Source organism: Sander lucioperca, chromosome 10, assembly GCF_008315115.2.
Source record: "Sander lucioperca isolate FBNREF2018 chromosome 10, SLUC_FBN_1.2, whole genome shotgun sequence".
NCBI lineage: Eukaryota > Metazoa > Chordata > Actinopteri > Perciformes > Percidae > Sander > Sander lucioperca.
The window spans coordinates 20,844,678-20,856,899 of NC_050182.1; the positions used below are offsets into that span (position 1 = coordinate 20,844,678).

The 12,222-nt window shown below is 40.0% G+C and overlaps 1 protein-coding gene across 12 annotated transcripts in view; it reads right to left on the reverse strand.

The window, feature by feature from the left end:
- ubr5 (ubiquitin protein ligase E3 component n-recognin 5) overlaps window positions 1-12,222 on the reverse strand; it is a 44,581-nt gene that overhangs the window by 28,328 nt on the left and 4,031 nt on the right. For all 12 annotated transcript variants that reach the window (XM_031322690.2, XM_031322693.2, XM_031322697.2 and 9 more), the window contains exons 2-8: window positions 6,525-6,569; window positions 6,309-6,390; window positions 5,289-5,365; window positions 2,540-2,659; window positions 1,605-1,878; window positions 1,147-1,306; window positions 771-920 (exon numbers count right to left, since the gene is read on the reverse strand). In XM_031322690.2, coding sequence (XP_031178550.1) covers window positions 771-920; window positions 1,147-1,306; window positions 1,605-1,878; window positions 2,540-2,659; window positions 5,289-5,365; window positions 6,309-6,390; window positions 6,525-6,569 — 908 coding nt within the window. The remainder of the gene's footprint in view (window positions 1-770; window positions 921-1,146; window positions 1,307-1,604; window positions 1,879-2,539; window positions 2,660-5,288; window positions 5,366-6,308; window positions 6,391-6,524; window positions 6,570-12,222) is intronic.

Below are 12,222 nucleotides of genomic sequence, written 5' to 3' on the forward strand. Positions count from 1 at the left end.
GGATAGAAGTAAGCCACTCTCTGGGAAAGACCCGTCAACATAGTTTTAAGAATAGAGAAAGAAAGATAGATTCTTTAGAATCACTGTAATGCAAATCAAAATTGCAGTACTGAAGATTGAGTGGGAGTCTAAATTATACTGGTGGGTGAGTCAGTTTGCACGCTCATATGGTAAAATGCGAGGTAGAAGAGGAAGTGGATAGACAGAAAATAAGCATGCATATGGGCTAAAAGTGGACTAGGTCGTTTTTTTAGAATAGACTGCCTTAAAGGGTCCCTGTTAAGACAGGTGGGCCTAGCGGGCCTTTCTCAGAGAGCTCACAGTATGTACTACAGCCATGCAGTATACAACACCAAACATTTATAGCCTGTAACACCAAACACCAATATTACAAATCAAGCTAAACAGACTTGTTTCCCCAGCAGACAAGCTAAAACCCTTTCATTTAATATGAATTTGTGTAAAACCTATACCGGCTCAAGTATACATTTAGCAAAGAGGAAAATATGTTGTTGTTTTTTTTACATTTGCCCTACAGTTGTCATTTATCAAAAAAAAACAACTGCTGTGCTTGTTAGATAACTGCTTATTCAAATGTTAAGCCACTGTCAAGTCTTTCACTTGGTTTTTCAACTTTTCTACTGTTGTCTTATCTTTAATAAGCTATTAAAGCTCCATCCCCACAACAAAAGCCATCACCAGTGTTGTCACCAAAGCCTCTCCAACACCCTGCCTGCCTTTTACTAGTCAGAAGTGAGTTGTTGCGTTACCTCTGGAGGATCCCAGGCGAGACAGCGAGGAGCGTCTAAAAGACGGGTAGCCAAAATAGCTGATGTCCTCAGAGAACATGGCATCAGCATCAATAATCACACTGGGATGAGCCGAGTGAATGTCTGCATCCAACAGGGACATCAGGTCCTCTGCATGGGACAAAGGCACAACAGGATGCAAGGTTTAAGAAAATAAAAAACATTATTTTTTATGATATTTGCAAATACTGTCTAGACCATTACAATGGTCATAATTAAATAATTTGAATACTGTGTTACTCCTCCGCACAAGCCTATTTGCATTATAATATGTTGAACTGCTACTAAGCCTGAACTCCAAACTCTGTTTTCAGTTTCTTTGTTTCGTTTGACAAACCTCCAGGGAGGTAGGACTCGCTGGCTGTGTCGTCTCCATCATCTCCATCTTCATCATCCCGGCTCAGCAGGTTGTTGACGGCGAGGTTGACATCCAGGTTGGTCCTCTGGAGTTCCCTAATGATCACACTCCTGGACTTCCCCTGAAGGACTACCTGGGCCTTGGGGAAATAGACAACAAAGCAGAAAACACATTTATTCATACTCACTTGTGACTGCAGATTAGCAAGTAAATGCTAGTGTTATTGCTTTACTGTTTTTGTCTTTGGTTTTATGTAAAGGGCCTTTGAGTACCTTTTAAAGTCCTATATAAAATAAATGTATTATTATTGTTTTGATTATTATTAATTCATGTGAACTGCTTAATGTACAATTTGTTTCCGTAGGAAAAAGGTTAAACCATTTTTGTAGCACTTCCTTTTTCAAAGAAAAGATATATTGCTGCTGAGAAGTTTGTACCTGAGTAATAAGTTCTTCAGGGATGACAGACGCTGGTATGACGGGCTGAGGCTGGCTACCTAGCAGGCCCGAGCCGCGATCCCTTCCTGTACGGATCACCCTGGTCTGTCGACGGGAATCACGGGCTGCCGTTGATGACCTGCCCGACGTGCCTCCGCCTCCACCTCCACCCCCTCCTCCTCCACTGCTGCCACCTCCAGCTCCACCTCCCCCTGCTCCTCCTCCACTTCCACCTCCTCCACTGCCTCCATTTACGCCAGAGCTCCAGCGACTCCTGTTACATACAGTGCAAGGCCACAGTCAGACACAACTGCCAAAAACACCAGCTGACTAACAGCACACTCAAAACACACACACTCACTCAAAACACACATCTGGGTACGAAGGGATTCAGTCTTTGTGACAGCAGAGACAGGGCAGTCCACAGTAAGGTTTTACATCAGCAGCATTTACAGAAGGAAGAAACTAACTGGTGGCAGTTTTCCTAATTCAGTTAGGCATTGTAAGAAAAAAAAGCTTTTAGTATAATGAATGTATTATGTACATATTTTGGATGTTTTTGCCATAATTTCAGATATTTAAAACTATCATTTTGTAAGAGTGCAAGTTTAGAAGGTTTTCCTGCACAACTTCAATATCAGGAACCACAACAACTATATTTTGAGAAGAAACTAAATTTTCCAGTGGTCAACAACAACAACACTAAGAAGACTGCATACTGCAAATTTAGCAGAGTCAATGAACATGGCCATGCTTTTCAATGTATGTCGTTTGGTGGAGACATTTATCCATTACATTTTGCAGCACCCTAAAAGTTATCTCTTCAGAATTGAGAACCCTGTGGGGAATACACCCCTAACCCGCTGCAGCATCTGTGCTCTCAACACCAAGCTTCCACAGGACAATTTGTCTGTGTCAACCCTGCCAGAACTTACCCAAGGGTGTTGCCTGCCAGTCTGCCCAGTGTGTCAGAGCCAGACAGGAACCAGGGCGGATCACTAGTCCTGCCTGGCCTGGAGCTCCTTCCTGTCCCTGAACCACTGCTCAACTTTGAACTGGAAACAAAAGATGGGAGATCAGTTACAAACCTACAGAAGTCCCACACAGGACCAAAAGACTTTTTATTACCTGGGTTAACAGAAACTAAATTTACCCAAAGGTTTGTTAAATTATACCCCTTGGTTCAGGATTCTTTTTTTTTTTATATATTATACTGTGAAACAGGAGGGGGTATGTTAGAGACTAGCATGGCAACACCCTTGGGAATCAGAATTGGCTGCAACTCGTTCCTCGTTCAAGACTTTCCTTTTTTTTTAAAGTTCTTGGGGTTTTGGGGCTGCGACTGCTTTCTCCTATTTCAAGATTTCTTTAAATGGAATGTATAATGGAATGCCTTCAGAGTTTAACCAAAAGTACTTTACTTCAATAGTCTTAACTGATGTGTTTAGTATACTTTGTAAAAATGGTGTTTTGCTGTGGCAAGGAAACTAAATTGTGACAATTGTGCCAATGTTTTGTTTAACAGGGTCTACAGTGACACTGATGTTTAGTGTCCAACAAAATAACACAATTACATTAAGCAACATATTGTAATGGAGGGCAATGGGACACAGAAACAGAGATTTAAATGATTCAGATGCAATGCAGAAAAACAGCAAATTCAGACGGCCAAGTCAACAAGCTGATACAACCCGTGTAACTTTTGTTACAATTGAAAAATCACAGAGGATATTAGACCGTGTTCAGTAAGCTGACAAACCAAAAGACCAACCAGCCACACACTCTTTTCCATAGGCTTCCCAGCAGCACACAATATTGCTGACTGAAAAGCTATTACAATGTGAAACCACCTCATCTTCTTTTGCAAGTCTGCGGCAGGGAACAAAACATGTGTTCTGCAGAAACGTTTGATACAGGGAGCTCCTCAGCCTTTTACAGCCTGAATCACATGCATATTTAGCAGCTAGAGTGGCCTTGAAAGCTCCTAAACCACTGTTGGAAGATGTTCTGCTGGCAGGATATCGACAACTATCAATGAGACATTCACCAAAAATACACTCTCATAGCAAACATAACACAGAGCAGCTAGTAAAACTATGGCTTTCAGAAAGTTACACAAACAATTTTGGGACTGTCTTGCTGATGGTTGTTTGGTGTCAAGATTAGAATAAAAAAGGCAGTCAAATATTTTATATTGGAAAGGCAAAAATATGTCCCTGGAATGCATGTAACTTTGGGGAAGAACTCTCTGAAAAGCAGCTCTGTAGTGAGACTCACTTAGTAGACATTAGGGCTGCAACCAACGATTATTTTAATAATCGATTAATCTGTCGATTATTTTTTCGATTAATCGATGAATCGGATAAAAAAAACAAAAAAGCATTAATTTACATCAACTCAATACATACATACTTGTTGTTTTAGTTAATAGTTGTGTAAAGGTAAATAACTCAAAGAGTAGATACAGACAAAACACACACACGTTCACTTGAAACTTATTCATTAAATTATTACCATCATTGTACTAAGTGCAAGTTAAGTTCATTTGTACACCACATTTAAACACAGCTTAAGATGACCAAGTGCTATAAAAGAACTTTAAAATGAAATTAAAAAGTACAACACACACAAATAAATTTGTCAACAATAACTGATATGGGACAAAGCACAGAATATATATATGACAATAGATTGAAAAATGAATAAGCCAAAAAAGGCGAGTGAATAAAAACGTGTCTTTAGTCCTGCTTTACTACTGTTATTAACGAGCTAACGCTAGCTTGTCATGCTAGTCAGCTGGATAACGAGTAAACACCAGCACCACTGGAGGGACGTTACGTTCCTCACTTCAGAACGGAACAAAAGTAGGATTGTGTAGTGACTTTACCCTGCTGTTGAACTCCCTTCCTCCTCATCAAGGACTCCAACATGTTTACGTTTTAGGTGCTGAATCATCACCGTGGTGACCGTGCCAAGCCGTGTCGCGTTTGCTTATCTTGCAATTAACACGTTTTTGATTTATTTAGTGTGAATTCTCCCACACCTTGGATGACTTAGGTCGTACTGATTTCTCTGCCTCCGCCATGTGTTTCAGAACAACGTTAAGGGTCTCTCTCCGTATTTCCTCTACCCCCGCTCTGCTCTTTTTTCTTCTCTTTCGCTCCACGCCGCTTCGCACCGCTCCGCACCGCTTCGCACCGTACGGCACTCAACTCAATTGCAATCTCCGCGACTGAGTGGCGTGTCACGCGACACAATGAATCGATAATTAAATTCGTTGCCAACTTTTTTAATAATCGAATTTTATCGATTTTATCGATTCGTTGTTGCAGCCCTAGTAGACATCATAACTTATAACAAGCACAGCACAAAAGCATCCCCCAGTCCATCAGCTGTCTGTTGGAGGACTTTTTGGGAATAGACCTGTGATGTATTTAGATATATGTTTCAGTCCTGACAGTTTGTAGCAAAGAGCCAGAGTATAATTCTACAAGTGAAATCATGTCCAACTGCTTCGTACTGGGCCAAAAGGGGCAGAAGTGCTGACTTCAAATCACAGCAACCGCCATCAGTAAGCCTGAGCATGTTCAGGGCATCTTGTACTAGACATCTTCACAAGCAATCTGTTTTCCAACTCGGTGCCAAAGTTTCCGGGACAGATCCCATCATAAAGAAGTCTCTTACCCATCGTTGCCATCCGGTTTGCTGAGCTCCAGGCGATCAGGCTGGACAGCAAAGCTGATTCTGCACACGCGCCCATCCTAAAAGAGATGCATTCATGGTTTTTAGTGTCACACATTTGACAAATTAAAACTTTTTAATGTAGAAAAACTCGTATTGTAAATGTGAGTGCAATTTATCGAATTAGGAATTCAAATCAAGCCAAACATAATTAAACATATTGAAGCCAAAACACTCTATGGTAGTCTATATACACATCAGTTTAGTTTATTTTATAGTTTATTTATAGGTGCTGTATACAAAAAAAATATAATTTATGTTATAGCCAAACCAAACTCTGTGCCATTAGATTAGACTATGTTTGTTTGATAACGCACAACTGCATTGCAAAGAATAAAAGGCACAACATTTGACCAACATCTGGTCAATTACTACATTAGTCTTCTATAGCCCTGTTATAAGTGGCTTAGCCTATTTGGGGTTAGTCTGGGAACCAGACGAATCTGTGAGCTCATGTTTCATTTGCTCCGGCAGATGTGTCTGGTCCCCCCTCTGCTTTGGACAGATTTCCAGCAACTTCAGATCTGACGGGCCAATCACAATCCCTTATCAAATATGGGTCGTGTTTGAGACGATGACTTTAAAGAGGAGCACGGTTTGGCTGCAACTGATGGGGAACTTCCTGTTAGAGCGGCTATTGTGGCAGTACTGAACAAACTAGACAGTATATTTTAGAAGCTCAACTACACTTAAAGCTTTTGTTGAGAAGAGAGATGTTTTGCAGTACACATCCAATCTATTAAATCCAGTGCCAATTTCTACACAACCATAAAGTAAAACAGAAGCAAATTACTTGGTGTATTATAGCAAAGTCAGAGGTCATCTGATAACAGTGACCCAGTTTGAATTAAAATCTTCCGGTTATACTGAACTGTTTTTGGTGGGCAATAAATAAATAATAAACATAAACTCTATCCCAAAGTGTGTCATTAATGCTAGTGATGTAATTTCTTAAAGCATTACCTCAAGGAGAAACCCGGCATGGTTTGGACCGACAACACATTGTTTTAAAGTAGCCTGCTCCAGCAGACTAAGGTGTGGATGACTGCATTGGAAAAGGAAAGAAAAGCACAGAGAGAAATGAGACAATATACAGGATAATAAACAAGGTCCTGTTTACAACCATTTATAAAATATTAAACAAAGTAGCCTACAGTTACAGTGTTGACACAAACTTACCTGTTATAGCTGTATTTGTTGAGCTTCTCTGAGACTTCACGGAGCCTGACAAGAAGATAGAGACCATATTAATGCAAGTAAGACCCAATTGGTGCAGATTAATGTAGCCTGCGCAATTTAGAAATGCTGTGCTGGAGTCGATGGTGCAGAAGTAGAAATTCCCCAGTATATGAAGGGAAACCCAGAATAAGTGCCGGGCGGTATACCTTTTCATCCAGTATACCCATTTTAATTTCCTGTATGTATATCGCCACATAGGTGCATAGCCGCAGGGAGCGGCTATGGTTGGGGCAAGCTGTGAGTGAATTCAGAGGAGACCCCTAATCCCTGCGTACTCAACAACAAAAACAAGTTTTAACACTGATAACTGTAAATAAGTCATGCTAACTAACACTAGCAAATTAGCATTAACCTCACTCTATCACCTCAAGCTAGCGGTGGAGCGACATTACCAAACGCGATAACAATCAACCAATGCAGGGCCATGGTCCAGCTACAGACGAGTGAGTAAGACAGGTGAAAATACTTCAGCTAAACTGCTATCCCAACATTATACCAACACCAAAGCAAGCTGGAAGCGGAGCTACGTACACTATGTATGTCACCCCCCATTTTCTACGACAGACCTGTGGTCAAGGTAGTGTTTAGCAATGTAAATATTTTTGGCATATCTATTCATTTTTAAGTTGTTTCTGCCAGTGTACTGTAAGCTTGCAAAGTTGAGTCCCCACAAGGTCTAAGCATTGTTTTAAAAAAAAAATATTTAAGATGTGTATATTAATTTAATTTATATTAAATTTAAATTAATATATAATTAAAATTAATTAATTATAATTTAACAGTGCGTGGTAGGGCTGTGTATTGGCAATAATCTGGCAATACGATATGTATCAGGATACAGGGATTACAATTCGATATATTGCAATACTGTAAGCAATGCGTGTGAGAAAAAAGTCAGTCAGGGATGGTCGCTAATATTTTAAGCACTGGACCCAAGGGCCACCATGCACCTAAATTTGGTGGCCAAAGATCATTTTTTGACCGATGTTCCCTTTAAGCCCACCTGCTCCCATTAAGCCCACTTGACTGTGTTTCAATGGGGATTTTCCTCCCTCATTATGACCTCACCTGAAGAAACAGCTCCATAATTCATATAATCAATACCCATATTTAAATATCAGTGATATTGCAAAAGTCAATTCATTCTGTATAGGCCTACATTCCATCCAAACATTAGTTATAATGTAGTATTAATCTTTACTTTTCCAATCATTTTGAGTTTAAGATGACTAAAAAAACAAAACTACAGTTCATGCCCATGATAGAAGCATGCCGTCTGTAAATCCTGATTTGACTCATTTACTATTGTTAGAACTAGGGCTGTCAAACGATTAATTTTTTTAAATCGCGATTAATCGCCAAATGTCTATAGTTAATCACGATTAATCGCATGTTTTATCACATGAATAAAATTCTATTTTGCATTTCAGAACTGTTTTTAAGTTCATATTAACAGTGGAAAGCAATTCTTACCAGTGTATCTTAACTGGGAATCAAATTAATGCAAAGAAAGTTACTTTTTGAACTTGACTTCAAAATTTGTATTTGTTTCTTTTTTATTTACTTTAAACAAAAGAAACATGTGTGAGTCATTATTGCACAATTTCTAAGTACCTAACCTAACTGTGATGTAACACTAACACTTTGCTTATACAGTACAAACTAAATGGTCCAAAAACCGGATGCCACAGCAGGACATTTGTAACCTTTGTTTTTCTAATAAGGAATGTAACAATTCTCCTGGACAAAAAAGGGGGTGGACAATGTCCCAAATGACAAAAACAGTCAAAAAAACGATACAAAAGACACAGTCCTAAAACGTATGCTGATATAAAGAGTCAATATAGTGTTTAGTAACTCCTAAATAATGTTGATTACTCACTGACGTCCAGTGATCACCAGTTAATGAGACAGTGTTTGCAGCAGCTCAAGTGTGGCTGCTTTCTCTGTGTCGTACAGGCTGTGTATGGTGAAACTACGGTCCCCCTTGACAACTTTTTAAAAGTAAACTTTCCATTCAGAATCTTATTGGCATCCATTTCTGTGTCTCACGCTCGCCATCAACTCAAAACGTAACGTTAGCCTACTACTCTTTGGCCGGCTCCAAGCCCAAACAAGTGCAGGCGTGTCTGTTGTTTTGTTTCCGGTCTAACTAGATCCGGTGTGGTGTTGTAGTTTGCTTGGCCAAAAACGTTAATCTTGCGATAAAAAAATGTATGCCGTTAAAATGGGTTTGTGTTAACGCCGTTAACGCATTTAATTGACAGCACTAGTTAGAACATTAGTATTGAATATGCAAACTATTTTTCTTTCAGTCAGCTGGTCTTCAGAAATCTTCATAAAAACATCTGCACTTTCAACCAGCTGGCTGGACCAGAAATCTTGGCCAATGTCAAATGCCAACAGCACACCATAGGATAGAGATACAAGCAAAATGACAACACATATTGAAAGATGACATTTTCAAGAGCAATTTCCACTATAGTTTTGAGGGTAAGGTTAGCTTTTTCTGTGTTGACAACACAGCGAAAAGGCTGATCACACCTATTTCAAATGACATACAGGCCAAAGGATACTAGTGGAGCTAAGAGTACATAGTAGATTTTTTCAGAACTTGTTCAAATAAATTATTTAGGTAAAAGCAATGACACTTCCACACTGTTAAGAGAATGCACAAAACCACCTTGCACACTGAGACCACTAACACATGTCCTTAATCAATCTGAATAACCTATCCACTTCTGTCCCTATACAATATTTTCTTACCAGCTGAGATGCCACCTACCAACTGCTTGCCCTGGAGGAATGTTTGCACTATACTCTTCATCTGTGTGATGCACCACTCAGGATCTCTGTTCATCTTTGTGGGATCCAAACAACTTGAAAACAAAGAAGATGGCTGCTGCTGCTGGTGAACAGCAGTCTTTGGAATCGGCTTTGGCCGCGACTCTGGAAGACTTGGAGTTCAGCTTTTCTTTGAGAAAAGAACAAAGAATGGCACTGAAGTCATTCTTAAAAAAGGAAGTCTAATCTATCAACTAGCGTTGCTCTGGTTGGTTGTAGAGCTATCCTATTGCGTGCAGAGAGAATTTGAAAGAGAACCGTTTAGCCGTTAACCCTCAGATTGAGCCCTGTCAATGGTGAGTTCCCGGGCCCAACATCTGGATGTGGGTCTGGCTTGAAGGCTAGCCCTTTACTGCATGTCATTCCCCCTCTATCTTCCCTTTTTCTTCTGGCTTGTCAGGCTGAGATAGGCTATCACCCAATGCGGGATAGAATATAATATCACACAAACTTTACAAGATCAACTTAAATAGACATAATAAAACAAATGGACAATTCATAGTTTTCAAAAAAATTATTAAAAAAATGAATACCTTGTAAAATGGCGATTAATATCTTTTAATACCTTTTAATGGACTTAATTTTTACTAATTTGATTTACTACCTTTTAATACTTTTTAAAACCCCGCAGACACCCTGAGTGATAGACCGATTAGTCGGCTGACTGATTAATGGGGCTGTTTAATGCCATTTTGAGATAATCGGCATCGGCTGATGCCTGCGCTCACGAGGCCGATTAATTGCAGGCAGGCTTGTCAGTGTGGCTGCTGTAGAATGGGGTTAGCGCTACAATTAAACACAGCCTAAACAGAGACAATACATACATAACAGTGTTAAGTAAATGTTAATTTAAGTTCAGCAATTTTGTGTCTCATTTATTATTAAATTGTATTTTATCAGCTGCAAAAAAACAACATATCAGCTTTATATTTCTGCCGCCCTGCTCTCTAAATATCGCATCGGCCATTGGAAAACCCATATCGGTCGACCACTAATTTATTCATCAACACATTATGAAGTGGGCTTATTTGACACCCATGGCTTTGCCCATGCCAGACGTTTGACATATTTGGACAAAGAAACAATAAAAACATTAGAAATTGGTATATATGAAATACTGACACTTCAATTTAGTACCGCCTCATGCATGAGGCAAGCATGGCTGGTCGTCATAGCGATGCCGGAGGAAACTGACGTGACCTAACGCGACACACACACACACAGACAGACCGTGGAAGGTGTGTTGTTTTCTTGTTTGCCAGAAGACACATTTAGTTTCTAAAGAAGCTGGAGGCAGCAAAACACACACAGCTGGCTAAACTATTTAAAAATGGCGGGTTTGTTCAGGACACCCTCGTCTGTCGCTATAGCAATGATGACGCAGTGATTAGTGACGATTCTCTGCGACCAATCAGGAGTCTGTAGGTTTTCACGTCACCTTTTGGTATCGCCTCAGCTCGCTTGGAACCTCGACGGAGGTGGTACTAAATAAAGTACCTGTTGGCAGGTACCAGGGACTTTTTATCACAATGGAAAACCAAAAAAGGCGAGTAGAGTTGAGGCGAGTGGAGCAGGTACCATGTAATGGAAAAAGGATCCCAACCACCTGGATATTGGCCTTTTCTCCCTGTTGAGGTAAGGAAGAAGGTACTGAATAGGCCAGGCCAGCACTGGGAGGCTAAGAGCTTTTACCCTCAGGACACTAGGATCGTAAATGAGATCAAGACCTCAGGTCTGCCTAAGACTGTTAAAATGCCTCCAAAAATTGCAGTACCCATGAGCCTCAGTGGCTATTGCAATAGGGAAAGATGCCAGCCAGAGAGGTCAGAGTTGTTGTATATTTTAAACTTGCCCATTGCCTTAAGGATAAAAAAAAAATCCCCAAAGATAAACACTGCATTTCCAGATTTATTAAAATGTCTTCAGAACAACAATATTTTGAGTTCAGTCATTGGATGTTTATCACAACAATGCTCCTTGCCTTTTTATCAAATAAACAATTAGTTGTCTATTTTTTATACTGATAAATCAACCCAGAGTGTTTCATTTCATTCTATCTGCCACTAACCTAACATTGTCCATGGAGAAAATGAATACGACTTTTACTTCTGAAACCCCTGCCACCCAAAATATCTCCTCCCACCTCACTACTATAGTGCCAGGGCTTGAGCTCAAGGACTTCCCATTGTCCTGGGGCGGAAGAAAATAGGATCAGGAAGGATAGAAATTAATTTTGGGATGAAAATGAAAAATCTGTGCTAACTTACAATGAAAATGAAACGGACTACATGTTTTTTGTAGCACACACAGTTCTTATTAAACCTCCTTGACCACATAAACACACACAAAGCTAGACCCGTGAAATCAGACGCCGGTCACCCCCAGTATTGACTGTCAGAGTGATGTACAATGGCAGTGGCATCCCGTGGTGGGATACTGCTGTGCTTTTTTAATGATACATCAAGAAAGCAAACACCAGGGAAACGCATAGCAGAGCCAGAGCCTGAACCGTCAGCCTCTGACGTCACCTTACTTGGATTGAATAAGTCAGTAAGCTTGCTAGATAACGTTATTGTTAACCATTGTTACCAGTTAGCTAACATTAGACTGTTTAACGGTAACGTTACAGTTAACACTAGCCAACAAGTCAGCAGACGACATTTGCATTTGAGTGAGCTGACGATAACTTTACGTTAACTATGAGGAGTCAAAACTCCCAAACAGCTTAAATCATGTTACTAACTTTAACCACTTAACTTATTTACTCCACTTCATCCCTTACGGCATGAGATCT